The sequence below is a fragment of the Stegastes partitus genome, unplaced genomic scaffold (genome assembly GCF_000690725.1).
Source record: "Stegastes partitus isolate 25-593 unplaced genomic scaffold, Stegastes_partitus-1.0.2 Scaffold15, whole genome shotgun sequence".
NCBI classification, from domain to species: Eukaryota; Metazoa; Chordata; class Actinopteri; family Pomacentridae; genus Stegastes; species Stegastes partitus.
In genome coordinates, this window is record NW_007577746.1 from 844,124 (window position 1) to 864,062 (window position 19,939).

Below are 19,939 nucleotides of genomic sequence, written 5' to 3' on the forward strand. Positions count from 1 at the left end.
CCATAAGTTTGAGGAGGATGGAGATAATGAGGTGACCAGAGTCTGAGGAGAGGAGGAGGTTGTTGTGGCTTTAAGGAGGACTGATTGTGTGGGTGGAAACTGGATTGGAACAGTTCCAACATGTCACTGGAGTTTAAATGGGCTTTGAGTCGGGGGCAACAATGCTCCACTATTTTTGACAGAGAAAGGAGATCAGAGATTGTTCAGAAATGATCAATGATGTCGGGCCTTTGGACACTTTGCACTGCTCTAACTCACTGCAGCCCTGTGTTGTACCTTCATGAGGCTCATTATGTTCAGTTTTTGAAGCAGTAATTAGTGGTGTTGTGTACTGCAGGGCTGTTGCATTAGAGTGTAAGGCTCAGTAAACAGGCTGCCTGAAGCACACTGTTGCATTTGCTATGATTTTTTCTGTGTGCTTGTCAAAAGTCTAAAAGGTTGTGAGAGCTCATTAGAAGCATGTGTAGCCAATGGAAATCATTATTTTGCATTTCTTTGTCTGTTTTGTCAATCCATCAAATTCATTTGTTGAAAAGGTTTTTATTTGTTCTGATCTGTTCTGAAATTAGTTAAAATACTTTTCGCCTTTTGTAAAAAATAAAAGCTCTGTCCTTTAAAGAGCGACGACAGAGACGCACAGTGTGTGATCTGAAAGCTGAAATGACTTGTGCTGAACTGGAGGCTCTTCTTTTGGCTGTTTGTTCCAGGGTGTGTTTGCTGTTCTGCAAAGTGAGAGTTTTGGGTTTGTGTTACCTTAAGAATCCAGATATGTAAATAAGTGACCACTTGGTGTCAGCATGGAACCGTGACTGGTTCTGAGACGGGCGAACACAAAGACAGACTGCCATTTTCTCATTCAAGACTGAAAAACAAAGCATAATGCCAATCAAAAAAAAAAAAAGGCATTTCATAAGTGTGACTTTTACATAACTACCAGGTTGAGTCAGGTTGTGTGATTTGATGAGACACTGATGAGGTTCGGTGCCTCCTGAGAGGGTTTTGGCGAGAAGCACGCTGCTGTTGAGATCAGCTGATATCCTGAAGCTGCAGCATCCCATTGGCTCTTCACAGCTGTGTGTGTTCTCTCTGCAGAGTCGTCCTTCACACTGCAGCTGGCCTGAGGATGAAGTGAGCTGAAGGTCTGCCGAGGGCCTCACAGCCACCAAAGAGGCCACCACATCGAACACGTTAGGTCCCTCAGGTTTTCTCATTGGTCGTGATTTCAGTTGTGAGTAAACTGACGTGTTTTGTGTTGTTTTCTGAGAGCACTTAGAAAAAAAAACCTCAGATTCTGACATCACACTGCCATGTTATTGACCAATAAAATAAGAATGGCGTACTTTTGGCTGTGGCTGCTCTCTCAGATAATAAATGGCGTTGCTCCTGCTTGTATGTCTTCCACATCCTGTCCAGGTGAGTGATAGCTTAAATATTTGAGTAAACACTGATACAGTCGCTCTATTGCTGGGTTCAGACTCCACACATCAGCATGAACAGTAGAGCTGCAGCACAATGTTTGGACCAAACCAGTGCTGCAGCTATACTGGTTCATTTTATTTTACCCTGATGACAAAAGGAGCAGCCTGTCAGAATATGTTTTACCTTCTCTAATGCTATAGAGAAGGACAGACAGCACACAGCGTCCTGTGGGGGAGCCGTGGATTGGACACAGTCCTGTTTTCTTTATTTATTTTTCCAAAGACAAAACAGTCAACATCATACACATCATTCACATCATTCACATCTCACATGGAACTGGGCAGCAGTGGCTGGTTGGGCACCAATGTCCAGTCTGTTTAACAATCACACAATATTATAATAATACACAATGTCTACTACGTAATAAGAAAATATTGTCTTGTAGTCTAAACCAGCATGAGCTCAGCTCCTGGATCCCACTCAGCACCATTCTCCAACATCTTTAAAAAAAACAAAGGCATTTGTTGATGTTGAAAAAAATGTCAAATGAGTGCGACAGAAACATTATTTTATACTATATTCAAATGAGTTATGTTGCCATGTGAACTTTTAATGTACTTTTACATTCATTATTTGTAACCAGCAGATTATTTTTCAGGCCAAGTTTTTAACCTGTACATATTTGAGCCAAAAGATTCTGATCATTCAGACATAAAGCAAATAACATTCATTATCTCGTAACAGCTACGCATGTCAGGGTCTGAGATACAGCAGACAGTCAACAGTCAGGTCTTGTAATCAGTGTTTGGTATCGGAGCAACAGGCAGATAGAAAGCTGTACCCACCTCTCAGTCAGCAGTGGTCAGCACCGACTGACGATAACCTGAGGAGGGTTAAACTACCTGCAACTTTCAGGAGTTAAAGGTTCTGCAGCCAGTGCACAGGTGTCAGATATCAGAGAGCAGCTCCAGCGGTCTGGTCGGGTCGGTGCCTCAGCAGACTGGAGCGGTTCTGGTGGCAAACTGAAGACCAGCTGCATATGAGCAGGTGACCTTCCTGTTCAAACATTTCTGATAATCTTGTTTTAGTTTATATTTGTTTTGAAGACATAGTTTAGTGTGAGACCCACACAAAATCAAAGAAACTACAAACCATTTAACGATGGGATCACACCATTTTGTCAACATTTTAAGGTTCTGACCCCAGGAGTGGTCACTACCACATAGTTACATGACTGATAATATTAGTAATGGGACTGAAGGGGAATGCAAAACCCCAAGGTGGCAAACTCTCATCGGTCTCACTGGCCTCAGAGCCCATGGTTGTAGCTGGTCCTGTGGCGAGGCAGGGGAGCCAGGGGCATGACCCGTTATGCTGGAGGACATGTTTTGTCTTGAGTATTTCCAGGCTACCGCCACATAGGGCTGGATTTCCCACTTGTCACTCAACATGCCCTTTTCCTGTCTTCAGTGGTGTGAAACCAGCAGTGGGTCATCTCTGGCTGTCCTCTACATTCTCTTTTGTTTCTCTCTGCTGCTTCGTCTGGCTCAGCTGTTGCCGTACCGTAAGCGTAGCTAAACTGCCTATGATGTTTCCTCACCCACTTAGTTGTAGTAGTGGCTGCTGAGCTGACTACTGGCAGCCAGCTACTGGGCTGCTCTACGTCTGATGTCTCTAGCAGGGTCAGGGGCGTCTGAATACATTGCCCTGTGGGTGGTAGAGAGTTTGTAGCTTTGTGACAACCATACACTTGGCACGGTTTAATTCTTTTTGTATTACCTTCTACCTTAAGGTAGGGTTAGGGTTGATCTGACTGGAGAATCTTTGGATGCACAACGGGCTGCATGGCATGTCCACAATGCAAGAACTGTAACTGATGCAGATTGGTCCAGGGGAGGGATTGCAAACTTGCAGACCAAATCAGTTACCACTTGCTAGTTTTAGTGTCTTTCTGCATGTCTGCATCAAGGCTCCACATGGACAAGAAATGCCAGAGAAACTGAAAAAAAAAACCTGATAGTGAGACTTCAGTTGTACAGAAAGACCAGTGACCAACAAAAAGTCTGTCAAGACACAGCTGCAACAACAGCCATGAGGTACACGATAAGCCATAGTACCACTAATCAGAGTGGTTGTCCTCCTAAAAACACACCACAGACAGTGCCCTCATGTCATCTAGCTCTGTGAACCTGCCAGTGCTTCAGATGTGGCACAGGGGTTATCAGTGGAAATGTGAGTTTCTGTGACAGCTCTGACAGCGACAGGAACATTGCACATCTCCACCCTCTTTGGACTGCCTCCTCAGATTTTGATCATTTATGCTGTTTAGTACAAAACTGCATAATGAAACTTTGCTAAAGAACATGAAAAGAAGCTGGTGAATACTGGGAGTTCACATTCTTAGGTCAGGTGAGACCAAGGTACATTTGTTCTGCTTTAAATAGGGTCCAGCATGGCTGGTGTAAACCTGGGCAGGACCACCACAGTGAAGGCCTCGTCCTGACAGTGAAGCACGAATGTGGGAATGTGATGATTTGGGGCTGCATGAGTGAAAAAGAGGAGATGGCAGTGTTAATGCTCCTGGATATACCAAAATACCAGCATGACAGAGTAACTCCCAGTCTGGAGAAGCTTGGCAGAAGAGGAATATTCCAGCATGATTATGATCCAAAGCACACTGCCAAAAATACAGAAGAGTTTCTAAAGATGAAAACGAGGAATACTATGACCGAGTGAAGTGAGTCAGCTGACTTGAACTGAGCCAGACACCTCTGGGGAACTTTGAAGAGAAAGGACTTTGATGTCTTTGATAAATGGAGGACAACAGTGGTATCTTCAGCACCGAGGAGGATTGGGTCTGTCATCAAAAATAAAGGTGCACATATGAAGTATTAAGAATATAAAATAGTTGCATCTCAATACTAAAAACTCTGTGGATCCTTGTTGCATAGGGTTCCTCCTGTGGGGCCTGTATTCTTAATATAACACATCTAAACTGTTTGTAGGAGACACATTTAAATGTACTTTAACTTTACATGATTATTGATTTTTCTGTTTGTGTTTGCTCATGTGTGCACTCATGTGGTGAGGGCACAGTCCTGTACGTTGGCCGGCATCGTGCATAATGGAGAGAAGACGGGTTGCATCATTGGCATCAGCCCCAGGAAAACATCTGCAGGTCAATAGCATCCGCAGCGCTATCGTTCACATATTAAGGACACTGAAGTAGCTCCACTTTGTTTTATTCTGTGGTGCTTGTTTTTGCAATAAATCCAAATCAGCAGTGAACTGAACTCTCTTTATTTATTTTTGGAAACAAGGTTGTGAGTATTACACACTGCACCTGCACTCTCCAGGTGGTAACAAATGATAGGACACTGGAGGACCATCTCAGTATGAAGCTCTGTTGCCACTTCACTGTTTTAATTTTAAATCAGACCACAGACCCTACTGGAAGTAAAGCGGTGACTGTACGGTGATACAGTGTTGAATCATTTAGCATTTCAGTGATCTTGCGTAGCGGCGTGCTAACTTCTGTTGTGTACTGTGGTTGTAGGTGCAGCTAAATCTCCCCTTTTCCTCTCACAGCCTCCAGTCCAGCACTGTGAGGCTGGAGAGAATCCGGTCCTGTGAATTTATTATCCGAAAGTCAGCTGAAATTCATGCATTAAATTTTAAATTGAATTAATGAGTGGCACCTCTAAAACTTTTAATAGTCTATCCGATAAGAGAAATGGTGTCGTGGGACCTTCATTAAAGGGAAGTTAAGAAATGGCTCCAGCGGGGACAGTCAGACACCAGGGAGCTGATAAACTGGGTGCTCTCGCTCTCTCTGCTCTCATTTCATTTAGAGTCAGGTCAGCCCACTGTTCCTCAAATATGGCAACAACAGGCCCACTGTGCAGACTGAGCATAATGCTTTGGTAACATGGACAGAGAAAATTAAAACATGGCAACGAAAAACTAAGAGCAGCACAAATCGGTCAGCTCGTGGATTATAAAAGTATGTTTCTGTTTCATATAACTGACTAAAACATTTACATTTATTCATCTGGCAGCTGGTTATGATGAATGGTGAAAAAGGTGTATATAAAACACCAGAGCACATTAACCATCACATACTTTAACATTATGTTTGACATAAATATGAAGCGTGCAGTGCATATAAGCAGACGCTGTTGTCCAAAGACATCTTAATGACTGCAAAAACTGACATGACTCATTATAACCCAACTGGAGACCTTACTCTCGGTATCTGTGTCTGTAACGTATAACTAGTTTTCTATAACTTCAGAGTTCAGCTGATCTGTTCAAACATCCAAATCACAACATGTCATCTAAGGTCAAGACTTTACAAAATTATAGAACAAAAACACAACAGTTCCCCGTCTGAGCATCACTTGGTAACAGAGAGGAGGAAAAACTCCCTTTTAACAGGATGAAACATCTTCTATACAAGCAGACTGGGGGTGTGCAGCTGTCTACCTGAACCAGTTGGAGCATCTGTGCTTCTAAAAGAAGACTCACTGTAGATGACGCCAGCAGTTCATTTTGGGTGAGAGTTCAGTTGTGTGCACCTGTTAAACATTTGTCAGATAATTAGAACAAATGAAAAGCTTATTTTCAGGAATCTCCCTGTATGAAATAAAGCCTCAGCAACTATTTTATATATATATAAAAAAAAATAAAAATCAATGTATTAAAGGTCAGAAATATAAAACAAATGATACCGAATAATAAAGAAAGACAACAATTTTAAGTGAAAAGTGTATTTTTCACCTGTCATAATGCTTCTCATTTTATGTATATACACTGTTCAGCCACAACATTAAAACCTCTTGGCTCGCATTGTGTAGGTTCTCCATGACCTATTAAACAGCTGACTCATAGAGGCAGGGGCCTCATTTATCATCAGAGCATACAAACATTCCTACGCAGAGTATGGAATTGATCAACTTGTACTTATACTTAGGAATGTGCCTAAACACCTCTGACCATGCGTACGCACATAATCTAGCGGTGGAACAGTGAAACTACAAATATAAAGCATTCAGGGATTTTGGCCACCGGCACATTCCAGCGTGAGGTTGGAGACCTATGCAACAGGATCAAGCCGGCAGTGTTGGATGCTATACCTCCCCTGGCCCCAGCCTGCATCCAGTTCCCTTACAGCCATCACCAACAAGCCCAAATCAAACGGGGACTTAACGCCGTCGCTGGATTTCCAAACATAAGTGGAGCCATAGACTGTACCCACATCACATTCAAAGCAGCATCACTAGACGAGCTTCATTTTGTAAATAGAAAAGAGTTTCATTCAATCAACATACAGATAATTTGTGATGCACATTTGTGGCTTTCCAACGTTGTTGCCGGTGGCCTGGAGGAACACGACTCGTTCACTGAGCAGAACAGCTCTGTGGGTCTCCAAGCAGGAGCTGGACGTTGGGTATTTATTGGTCCTCCTCCAGTTGCAGCCATTTCTCTTTTATGGACTGTGATGCGTTTTTTGACACTGAGCTTAACGTCAAACCACTTCTTAAAATTTTTGCCGGCGATCTTTCCTCTGACCAACAGAAATAACTGTGGTGGTTATCTTGTCTGCAATATTTTTTCTTTCGCTGCTCATCCCAACATTTCACGCACCAAGCTATACTTTCTGGTTTGCTTCAACCTCATTGACAAGTACCTCGATCTCAGTCTCTGAAAAGTTCCTCTTTTTCGCCCTTTTTGCTGCGATGATGACGACAGGTGAGGAAAAAATAAATCTTCACTTGCTTTATAAAGAGGCGTGTTGTTGCCCTGTACGATGATTTGGAGGCGTTCCTGAAGGCAACATGCACGAGCACGGAGGTTAAGAACAAGTGGGGCCTCATTTATCATCAGTGCGTAGAAAAGGTTCTAAATTCTGTCGTATGCATGAAATGTAGAATGTGCGTAAGTACAAAAAAAATCTGTTTTTATCAAATGTGCTGACGGAGGTCGTAGCACATCAGTGTTGATAAATCCCACTTGTATATTTACACACATTCCTAAGGATAAGTTGATGAATCCCATACTTTGCGTAGGAACTCCCTATGCACATAAATGTGATAAATGAGGCCCCTGGACTCCACAGACATCTGAAGGAGTCCTGTGGTTTCCGACACCAAGATTTTGGCAGCAGATTCTACAAACACTGGAGGTTGCAGGGTGGGGGTTGCAGGGTGGAGCCTCCGTGGACCGTACTTCTGTTCCTGCACATCGATCGCACAGATGCTCATTTGGAGTGAGAGTAAGTGCCTTGATCTCTTTGTCATGTTCCCAAAACCATTTCTGATCAATGTCTGCAGTCAGTCAATCATGTGACAGCAGTGCATAACGCAGCATAACGTCCTGCGGATACAAGGAAGGATCTCTAGTTACTGCTCACACTGGGCGGCTGGGGCTCAGGTTAAAGCCAAAGTTTTCCCAAACACCTTGCATGGCAGCTTGAACACCATTGGTGAGTGAGTGTGTGTGAATGGGTGAATAGGACACACTGCAATGTGCTTTGAGTACCGCTAAGGGAAAGATGAGAAGAAGAAAAGTGTTCCATAAGTGCAGACCATCTGCATCAAACATCAGACACTGTGTTCTTTGACCGTGACATGACCGTTGATGTCAGATGGGCTGCTTTGAGATTTTGTGAAACTGAATTCTCAGAATTCTCATTACAGCTATCTGTAGGGTTTGCTCAGAATGCTCAAAAACAAAACCCATCCAGTGACCATCAGTCCAGTGGATAGATACAGCTTGTTGGTGAGAGAGGTCAGACTGGTGGGAGCTGACAGAGAGGCTACAGGAACTCAGATGACTACTCTTTACATCTGTGAAGCTTCAATATCACTACTCCATCTGAACTGAGGAAACCTCCCTGATAAGTGTGAAACTTCTCTAACGAACCTTAAACAGAAGTCCAGTTGCTTTTTTACTGAAGGTCCTGGAAATAGCATGTCCTGGTAACACAAACTCATTCATCATGCTTTGGGGTCACCATGTGCATCCCTCTATCGACACACTTCACCATCTTCTAATGATCGATTCCAGCAGAGTAATGCAAGAATCATCTCCAACTGCTTCCATGAAGATGACAAAGAGTTCAGTGAACTTTAATGACCTCTGCAGTCAGCTGATCTGAGTACAGTAGAACAACTTTGGGATGTGGTAAAACAGGGAATGTACAGCTGACAAGTCTGCAGAAGTAGTGTCAATATGGAACAGAGTCCTAAAGGAATGGTTCCATCATATAAAGAACAGAGGCTGTCACAAGTCAAAGGGAGGTCTGACCCAGGGCTGGTAGGCTGTTCCTCATAAAGGCCTCACTGAGTGCATCTGTCCCATCACTGCTGTCTGTGGACATGTGCTCATTCAGAGTTTCATCAGCAACAGAAACAAGCTGATTATTATTAGTTTGTTTAATGCAGAACAAATCGGTGTGATGAATGGAGACGTGTTTGTAGGATTGACTGTGTGTCAGCTTAAACCTTATAATGAGCAGGGCTCTACTCAGGCTGCTCTTTAATCTTATTGTCATGTTAATAGAGGCTTTCTAATGTCAGCTGCTTTAAGAGAGCAGCGTGCTTTGAATTAAACAGTGTGTTGTGGTCAAACCTGAGAACATGTTGGATTAAAAACGCTGACAGAATGTGACACTGTGTGGATTCAAGTCCATCAGTATCGTACTTGCACATTAAGCAGCTGGTAACACAGACTGAGGACAACTGCCTGTGAAGAATAAACCCACTTTGTCATGTAAAATCAAAAGAATGCCCTTTTAACTTGGGAAGGTGCTTACTTTTGGGAATTCTTGCAAATGCAAATACACACCGGTGTAATGTGCTGTGTGTGCAAGGTGCATGTGTTTCCATGCATGCCTTCTTCCTCTGGGATCATGAGGCTAAACTGATACGATATTCATGGAGACAGAAATGAAGAAACAAAGGAACACCAGTGTTTGACTCTTTGCTTTTATTCAGGTAGCAGCATCAGTCACTGTCCTACTTACACACTGCAGTGCCTCCCAGCACCGCAAAGCCACACACATACAGTCAGAAAAGATTCAGACTTCAAATTCTCCCTCTCTCTCAAACACACACACACACACACACAGAACATCAGACAACAATCAGACGCAGCTTATTCAACCACACATCTCAACCCACACATGCACCGAGCCCTTCTGCTGCTTTCCTTTACACCATGAGAGACTGCTGTCACGACAGAGAGAGAGATCATGAGAGGGAGAGAGAGAGAGAGAGAGAGTATTAGGTCTGGGCGATGATAGCGATATGTAACCTCAAGACATTTCATCAATAGCATGTTTGGTTGCATGAACAAACCGCAGGCTGCTTCCTTCCTGGCTCATAAACAGCTCATCGTATCTCTTGATAATGGAGCCTCTTTGTCCAGTGCTGCTCTCTCCATGGCTTCCATTAAGGCCTTCCAAGACAAGCAGCTACACTGTGGCCTCAGTGATCCACTCTTGCTGAAGGGACGGACGGACTTGACATCAGACATGAAGATCAAAGCCGGTTTTCTGACCACTGACACCAGCTCCAGAGCAGCCTTGAATCTGTCCTGGTCCCTCTCTGTGTGCCCTAACGTTTGTTTATTGATCGCATCTGGTTAATGTTTAGTCAGTTTACACTGACAGTAGTTTAGAGGATTAAGTTGAGGTTGATTTTACTTCTTGCATTTATTACTTCGTATCGGTAGATGATTCCATAACCCCATCCCTCTGATTTGTTGTTTTAAATTGTGTACACGTATTTCATTGTGTGCATTTTTCATTGTCGACATTAAAATGATGTTCCGTGTACCTCGATAAATACAATGCTTACATTCACCGTAGTTAAAAAGGTTTAGTGAGGTGGTTTAAACCAATATTTTTTCCCCCTGCTTTAAAAATAGGCTATCAAAAATTATCCAAAGTTATCAATTTGACTGATATGTAATACTTGATCATGATATATTTTACAGCTATATCGCCCAGTCCTATACAATATATATATATATATATATAGCGAGAGCAGCCTCTAGTTTTACAACAATACATGGAATGAAAGCTAGTTCTATTCAGACTTACATCTTTATCTGAGCTCTGCTGACTTTGTATGTTGACAGTCACTTCAAACGGATCTTGACCAGGTACCACCTGAACCCCTTTGGGCAGGCCTGGATCAGTTGTCATGACGATAAATCTTTTATGCGTTTTTAGGACTTCTAATTTGGTGTGGCTCAAAGCTGTGAATGAAAATCGTCACATTCTTGGTGCTGAAAACAACAGCTGAACAAAACAGTTCCAAGTCAAGGTCAAGATCATCTTATTTTTCAGTCACATCAGGCGGGCAACATGACTGGACTAAAATCTACTACATGGATCAGATGGCTGAGCAGACCTAAAGAGTACTTTGAAGGGTTCCTCGGCCAACAAGTCCCCCGTGGAAGAGGTACGTGTTCTGAAGAACAGGGGAAAGACTCACCAATATCCTCTGCAGACATAGCTGAAGTATTCAAGAAGCTCCTCTGCAACAAGGCACCAGGTGTGGATATGATTTGCTCTTAGAAACTGAGGCCTCTGGGCACTGTTGGGCTGTCTTGGCTGACATGTCTCCTATAGGCTGCATGATGGTCTGGGACAGCATACGAGGAGGGGAAGACCAAGAAGGTGGTTTCCATTTTCAAACTGTGGAGCAGAAGGGTGTGCTCCGTTTTCAGGGTTATCCCAATATCCAGCCTGAGAAGAGTTTACTTCAGGGGGTTGGAAAGGATGCACCTGTAATGCCAGCATTGTACCCCACTGTTGGTGAAGTGGTGCTGAGCCAGGAGGTAAGACTTACAATTCACCAGTCAATCTACGTTTACCCACATCTATGGTCAAGAGCACTGGGTAGTGACCGAAAGAACGAAATCCTGCAGAGAACAGGCCTAAATTTGTTTCCTCCAGAGGCTGGCTGGGGTCCGAAATAAGATAAGTGTTGATATTCAGAGGGAGCTCAAAGTAGACTCGTTGCTTCCTCGTGACAAAAGGAGCCAGCTGAGGTGATTCATGCCTATGATTAAGATGCCTCCTGGCTGCCTTCTTTTGGAGGTTTTCAAGTCCAATTAGGAGGAGAGCGCAGGGTAGAAGCAGAACTCACTGGAGGGGTTGTATATCTCATCTGGCCAGAGAACTCTTTAGAATCCTAAGGCACAACTGGAAAACCTTGCTGGAGAGAGGGATGTCTGGAATGCCCTACTTAGCCTGCTGCACCAAGAGCTGATACTGGAAGTGGTAGAAAATTGAGGGGGGACGGATCAATGGACTATAGGATGGAGCCTCTCTTATTCAAAGGAAAGTTGTGCACTGGTGCATATGTTAAAAATGTCGAGCTTACTCCATGAGGTACCGAGAAGGACCACATGCATCTGGAATTCTGGGTTCGTAAAGCTCACTGGTGTCCCACCAGTTGAATCTGTAGAGAACATGCACAACTGAGACAACTGACTTCCTGTCATATGTCACTTCCAGAGACTCAAAAAAACTTGTTGGACTGACTGCGTCAAGAGTCATTTTGCAGATGCGAGTGGAGAAAATGTTGATAGAACACCTCCAACTGCAAACAAGAATGTTTTTTTGGCATTTCTGTCCTGAATGTTTAATTCACAGAGCTTTCATATCTGTGTGGAAACCTACAGGCAGGACCAGTGGTGGAAACTGGAATGAGCATGTGCAGTGGGCTGTACAAGAAACCTTTTTGTTTCACGCACCTGACTGGCAACTTTCAATGAGATGAGTGGATGCCACCTTTAAGCCCAGTATTGGGTTTTCCTTCATACTTCCATGAGCCGATCAAGTAATTAGATGTTCTTCTGCCTTTCTGCTCAGTTACCATACAGTTCCAGGTGTGTTACCATGACACTCTAGATAAGAGAAGAGATCACTTTAAGCCCTAACATTAAAACAACGTCCCTGTCAGAAACCACAGTGCGACACTTTACATTCTTTAAGGTACTGTAACTTCTAACAACAACATAATACTTCAAATAATATTCCTACAGTAACTTGTGATATCTCACACTATTGCTTCATGTCTGCATCCAACTTTCGTTTTAAATTATATCCTAACAATATATGATGTAGATACTGAACAGTGAGGTTTAATATCAGAAAAAATATGAAAGTGACTGTCAGCCTGCTCGTCGTGTCTCGAGCCTCTGCAGATAACACAAGATTTGTTTGCAGAAGTAGCTGAATACAGAATATCCACAGCACACCCATATCAGCATCACCATGACCCGCCTGAGTGGCAGCACACACACCAGAACACACACTGCCACTGTGGTACTGGCTGATCTGGCTGCTATAATGTTGTTAAACTAGAGGCCAGCATGAGAAAGAAAGAAAGAAAGAAAGAGTGTGAGAACAAGAAACAGTGTTTGATATCTGTCCTGACTGGAACTGCCTGATTTTCACAGAGTTTAAACTCTCAGTTCGATCCTCCTCCCATCCTGTTGGTGGCGCTCTGAGGAACCCCCGCCTTCCCCACTGCACCTATCAGGACTGTAAACACACTAAGAAATAACACTGATTGTTGGAAAGAAAGGTGGACAGTGAGCTGAGTGACTGGCGCGTTGCCTTGATGCTGCTCAGCGTGGTGGTGTGGCAGCTTCACTAACCCAACGTACAGCAGGTGTTTGTGCACGCTCACTGGACTCACGTTTAAAACACACTAAAAGAAGCACACCACACCAGCTGCTGTCAGATTCTGCAGTCATAACAAAACAGTGGGAACACTCTGAAGCAGCACGCTCAGGCTGATGTGGAGATACCCTGAATATCAACCGAGTGGACGACCTCCAGCCATCCTTGCACTTAACTTCCCTTGTCATATGAGGAGGAGGATTTATTCTGATCTGTATCAGCTATGAAACAAATTAAGCAGCAGCAGATGGTCGGCTGGCTGGCTGCTCGTCTCCATATCTGGCTATGTGTCACTCGTCAGAATGAGATTTTCAAAATCTTTGTGGACACGTATACCGCTTTGTCTTATCTCGCCGCCTGCTGACAATTTGCATTTGAGTCGGGGCGTGCTGTCAGTCAAACCGGCAGCTTTCTGTTACCTCATGGCACTTGGAGGGCTTTTCCTCTTTGTAGCGTGCAGACACAGTGTGACCCTGCACTGCCTCCATCTTCAGTTCTCCTTAAGGTTTTTGCTAAGCGCCCACACACACACACATACACACACATAAACACACACACACACACACACACACACACACACACACACACACACACACTTTTCATCTCCCTACACATACACCCACATACATACATACATAATGTTACACATTGCCCACAACTCTGTCACTGGTCTTACAAATATGGCATAGGATGTCTGCTTTCCTTCGCCTGCTGTCTGTTAGATCCCACAGCTGGGGCTCAGTGCTCTCACAGCCGGGGCCCAGACCCAGCAGTCACTCATGTCGTCTTTCACAGCTTTAACATCCCGGCAGAAGTACACTCCTCCTGGATTATCTCTTCTATCCACAGCAGGACAAAGTATGGACATAAAGACCCTTGCAGTCCCACGCTGAGGGTCAAATGTTCTAACAAAGTCTGAGGGACTCAAGTCAAAGTATCCCACTGGCTCCACATGGGCCGTCCGATCCTGGTGCCTCGCCCGAGCCCAGCCCGTGGAGTGTGTCAGTAGTTCAGGGCGTGGGGTGTGAGGGCCTGCAGTGGTGGCTAGCTGTTGTTCTCAGCTGTCATGTACTTGAGGGCGGCAAAGCCATAGCGCCGCGACATGTTCTGCTGGAACTCCTCCTTCAGGGTCTTGAGGCAGACTCTGTATTGCTTGTTGGATCGGAACTTGGTGATATCAAAGCTGGGCGCGTGAGGCATGTGGATCATGTAGGCGTTGGGCAGAACCACAAATTCATACTCCTGTAGAGGGATTAGAAAGGAAGAACTGTGAGTTTTCAGTGCTTCACAGTCTCCTTGTTACATCACCACACATAAGGTTACATCACATGCAATGGCTAACGCTAGGTAGTGTTGGCAAATGTTAGATAGACAGGCATGACTGAGTTAGTGTGCTGACCTGGTGTCTGTTCTCTACTTGGGCTACTGTCAAATACAGTTCAGCATTTAAAACATGATGCAAGCAGTGCTCACCAAGCTGGCCGTCATTTAACTAGTTTAACATTTTGCCATAATCAAAACAGAGAGCTTAAAGGAGCTGAAGACACGGCACAGCAGAGGCAGAAAGCAGAACCATCACTGTCAGAGTTTGTGGATTTGTCACAATGAGCCACAACTTTCATGAAACACTGTCATCTGATGTACGAGGTGTGTCAGAAAAGCTCCAGGACTGGTGTCACAAAAGATAGATTTCAAACTCAAACTACAAACTAGAAGTTTTCTCCTTCAGACGATCAACCAGCTCGTCTACAAACAGATCCTGCAGCGTTTGCTTCATTCAGTGCGTGAGAAGAGGACCAGCCGTGGCTGACAATAAAAATATTGATTCATGCAGGGTTACTTTATGGTTACATTTTTATTTTCATTATTGATATTTTTGAGGAACCAGGAGCCAAGACGTTCAGCAGTCACACTCTGACAGTGCTGGACAGGCTGTTCCTACCAAGAACTTTCATTATAAGATGACATTTCACAGAATAGGTCATTACAAAGAACGATATGAAGCACTTCAGCCAAACCTGACCTAAACCTACCCAATAAAGCCTTATAATAGAGCAAAATCAGAATTATTTTCATACAGGTCAGACTGGAGAGCAGAATCTTCCGGAAGTGGAAAGCAATACAACTACAGCCATCATTTGTCTGATTAAGATTTTGGTCCTTCCTCGTCACTACATCACCACATTCCACAGTTTGGGAAGCACAATGCTAAGTTTTACTGATGAGGTACAAAAACACAAAACAGTACAAAAGTAAGATCTGAGTAAAACAGTGGACTTTTCCTTTAAATTAAATACATGGACACACTCAATACCAGAAACCAATCCAGTACATGTACTTGTGGTGTGAAGAAATCAGGACACTTTCACACTGAAAAGTCTAGACAGGTAGCTAAATCCAGTTTAGTGATGAAGTGAAGGCATGTCAGTTACCTGTGCATCCAGCTCCATGATGTGAGCCACCTTGTTCCAGCCAAAGCCCACAAAGCGACGGTCGTACTCGGGACTGTCCCTCCTCACCATGACGTAGGGCTCAAAGTCGGCCTCCCACTGCACCCTGTAAGGTGTCGTAGCTGTTCGCCATTTGGCAAAGTTTGTTGGCGCGTGGCCTTTAGTCCACACATGGTACCTGTGAGGAGGAAAAACAGAAAGGCTTACATCAGGCTGCTGTTGGAGGGAGTGTGAACTCTGCTCCTACATCCAGTCTTCCTGGAAAGAAGTGAAACAGTCTGTAAAATACCAGGCGGCGTTTTGGTCTCCAGCTCTCACATCCCAACATAGAAGGTCTGGAAATCAAGTCATTGTTGATGGAACGTTTCTCGTACTCTGCAGATCAAATCAAAGTCGTGCTGTCTCTTTTTCAGTCTGTGCCATCATGACACTTCTTTCTCCTCCAACCACCAAGATAGAAGAGGTATTTACTGACTGAGAATTCGAGGCGGATGAAGCAAAGTGAGCGTGACTGAAGGAGGCTTGACCGCCTGTAAGGGCTGCACACAGGAGAAAAATGAACAGCCAGTTTCTCCAGCCATATAGAAAAACCTTACAGCGTGTTGCTCTGCCAACTCCACGGTGTGTGGTGTAAGACGGATAATAAACAGCACCGCTATACTGCCAGTGCAAAGAAAGATGTACAGATGCATTGGTTGTGACACAAAACTTGAAAAATATGGTGAAGACGATCAAATCAAATGACTTTTACTGTGGGAAATTAGAGCGTTATCACAGGGCCACAGTATGAAGCAAGTTCATTCATTTATAATGTACAAATCAAAGGGACGTGTTAAGACACTGATGTATTTTCTAACAGGAGTCCTGAGCAGTGGTCCTGGAACCACTGGACAAACCAGTCCAGAGCCCTGCTACATTACATTTCCTTTAAAATTCCAATTTGAGGGAACAACTGAATGTCTGAAAAATGTACATGCATGTAGAATAACTTTGGTCTGCGCCTCCTCTTCCATTAACGTCAGCAGCACTTGAGCTGCACAGACTGGACCAGTTTGGTGGAACCTAGTGAACCATGTTCCTCCAGCACGATGTGACAATGGTCCAGAGAGCTGAGTGTCATGTCAGGAACGTTTGTCTTTGTCTGTATTCATGTGCCCCCATAAATGTTCAGTGAGGTTGAGGGCAGGTGACTTTGCTCCTCATGTCAGAGCTTTGAGGAGTGTTTGGGATGATTCTCCAGAGCGCTGCTTCTCCTTGGTCAGAGTTCTGCAGGTGTCCAACTTTAGAACAGCAAACCTCCAACACATCAAACATTCCCAGCAGCATTTTTCACTGTGGCAGCACAGTGGGGGCAGTGGTTAGCCCTGTTACCCCACAGCTAGAAGGTTCTGGGTTTGAATCTGGGCCTGGATCTTTCTGCGTGGAGTCTCCATGTTCTCCCCGTGAAACAGCAGAAACATGCTGAGGTTAATTGGTATGTGGTAGTGTGGTAATGGTACTGTTCTGTCTGCTGTTGGTCTCCTTATACAAGCACTTCTTTCACTGCCATGAGCTAGAATGTGTCAGTAAAAATGACTTCTTTCCATCATCCACTGTGAAACGCTGCTCTCTCTTAACCCTCCACAGAACTGGTCTACAGATGCTCCTTGTCCTCTGAGACACGACTACACAGCCTCCATTTTACAGGAACTGTGCTGATTGGAGCCCTGCATCCTTTATTTAGATGATTCTGTGTGAAAGCTGCATGTATCAGTCTTCTGATATGCTGCTCACTTTGAGCTGCCTGACTGCTTCTCAGATACAGCTGCATTTCCACAAAGTGTGTAGAGCTCCATGCACTGCCCTACAACAGTTTAACTGTACATCCTGATGAAACTGCCAATCACTTCATCTGCTTATTACGTTTTCTTAACTGCCCTGGATGTTTGTGTGTTGCCTTTTGCTAGTTCTGCCCAAAAGTAACTGTGACTTTCTGTGTGGCTCTAAGGATGAGGCAAACATCTGAGCATGAAACAATAAATACATTAAATGTGCAACTTCTACAACTGACAGAGAAATGAGAAGAGTTGCTGAAGTGTCTGTTGAATGAAAAAGTGGCTGACCTGAAGGTGAAGAGGGTCCCCATGTCAAGCTGAGACAGCAGCTCAGCTTTAGACTTTGGGTACGAGAGGCGATAACGCAGCGTCTCAAAGGCAGGAACCACCAGAGCTTTCTTGGTGTTGGCCATGTCTAGCTGCACTACTGACTTCCTGAAAGCACACACAGTGATTTGTTACATACAAACAAGATGAACAAATACAAGAGCAGAGTTGTTCTTGTCAAGGTTTCTATCCAGCTCAGGTGGTTCTCACTTACCTGAGGTACTCGTAGAGGCCGTACATGGGAAGGAAGTCAATGTCTGATAAGAACATGTAGGGTGTGTTGACCTGCCGCATGGCCACGTTTCTCAGCAGGTTCACTGGGTAGAACTGTCCCTCCTTGTAGACAATGTGGTAACCTACATTCCCGCGACTCATCAGCACTTCGGAACCCTGAGCGTAGCGCAGGAACTGCTGGGCTTCAGCGTCTGACAGGTACAGGGCCAGGCTGATGGGACCTTCCCAGTGCTTACAGATGGCCTCCAACATCTGCAGCCTACAGGGGGCAGTGCACAGGGAGGGTCATGACACAAAGACTAATTACTATGCTGTAGATCAAAGACCACAGCCACTGAATACATGTTTCTTTAGGGGGTCTAGATAATAAATCAGGAGCAAAAGATAAAAACAGCTTCCTGGTGATAACGTGTTTGAACCAGATTCTGGCTTTTTCTAAAGAAGACTGAGATAAAACAATAACACCAGGACAGTCACTGAGATGGACAAAGATAAGAATTTGTAGGAACAAGAATATAACTTAGATTCAATCTAGCTTTAGTCAGTTCACTATTTTAGTGACAAAAGTACTAAATACACATTACATCTTTGTCGTCATTATGAAGTTACTGAGTTCAGTTACTCAGGCCTAATTCTACACAACAACTTTACATCAGCGCTGTAACATTACAGAAGGTCTATAAACACATCCATCACAGCCCCATATGAAGGCAGCATGACGGACACGAGGTCATCAGGGGGCCAACAGATGTGCAGGTGTGGTGCAGCTGCAGCATGCTAACAGTGTTTTTCTCTGATTTCTGTTTCCATATATAAGAGTTGTTTTTGAGAGCAGATGTGATTGTTCCCGTGACCTCGTGAGTGTTCCCACGGTTACAGCAGCTCTGTTACTGACAAACCTCATCTGCAGCAGAACTGTACGATTTGTGTTGAACTAAGACGCTTCACTTTTAATCTATGGATTATTCACACTCAATAAAAATACTGTGCTTGTTATTTTCTTTTTAGCAGTGTACCGAATCTCTTAAAGTGCTGCCCTATAGAAGGACTGTGTTTATTTATCTAATGTGAAAAGTCACGACAGTTTGAAATGCAAATAGCAGCAAATATAAAACCTTCAGCTTATGGCAGGGAGCCAAAGTCATGTTGTGAATTTAGGTTCACATAAATGCACAAAATATAACATATTACAATAAATCAATGAACAGCTAAACTGACAAAGCAAACACACACACACACACACACACACACACACACACACACACACAAAACAGGAAACTGATAAAATCAGACAAACGAGACATTAAAGGGCCTAGAAAAGTTTGTTACAGTGACATTTAGCCCAGTTGGATGCATTTTTCTGACAGAATCCAAAAGACTTGAAAAAAAGTACTGGACCCAGCTGCAGTTTCCAGCGGCTTATGTTTTTTTGTTTTTTTTGTGATTTTAAAAAGTAAGACATATGACACAACACAGTCGTTACAATTAGCCGTTATGTTCCACAGCTGTAATTGCTTTTTATTAAGATACGCTATAATGAGTCACTCAGCCTTGGACTTGAAATGCAAATGAGGTGCTGAGATTTGTTTTGCATTCATTACATTCAGTCAGCCTTAGTGGGAGACCTGGCCTTTAGATGAAGCGCTGAACTTCAAAACGTTGTGGTCAGGCTGGCCTCTACTCAGTGTCACTCACTCTGATTGGGCACTGGGTGTGAAGCGCTGATGCTGGAGACGGGAAGCAAGTTCATAGATATCCCTGTTGTTCACTCCACTGAGGCACGCATCTTATCTAGTTCTCTTGCATGCTTCCTGTACACTAGCAATCCCGTTGTCAAGGGCTGTTTTAGATCTAGACGATCAACATTTATTTCTGCATGGGGTGCCGTGTTATGAGGCACAGCAAGCAGAAGTCTGAGCAGTTCAGACAAGCAGGTGATCTGAATGTTGTGGTTGATTGATATTTCACATATACTGAAGCCCGTCTATGTA

At 43.9% G+C, this 19,939-nt stretch overlaps 1 protein-coding gene across 1 annotated transcript in view; it reads right to left on the reverse strand.

The window, feature by feature from the left end:
• Nucleotides 1–9,391: 9,391 nt before the first annotated feature.
• The window catches only part of large1 (LARGE xylosyl- and glucuronyltransferase 1), a 126,834-nt gene continuing 116,286 nt past the window's right edge, over nucleotides 9,392–19,939 (reverse strand). The window contains exons 12-15 of the mRNA XM_008290329.1: nucleotides 17,929–18,207; nucleotides 17,676–17,822; nucleotides 15,556–15,751; nucleotides 9,392–14,365 (exon numbers count right to left, since the gene is read on the reverse strand). Coding sequence (XP_008288551.1) covers nucleotides 14,168–14,365; nucleotides 15,556–15,751; nucleotides 17,676–17,822; nucleotides 17,929–18,207 — 820 coding nt within the window. The 3' untranslated portion in view covers nucleotides 9,392–14,167. The remainder of the gene's footprint in view (nucleotides 14,366–15,555; nucleotides 15,752–17,675; nucleotides 17,823–17,928; nucleotides 18,208–19,939) is intronic.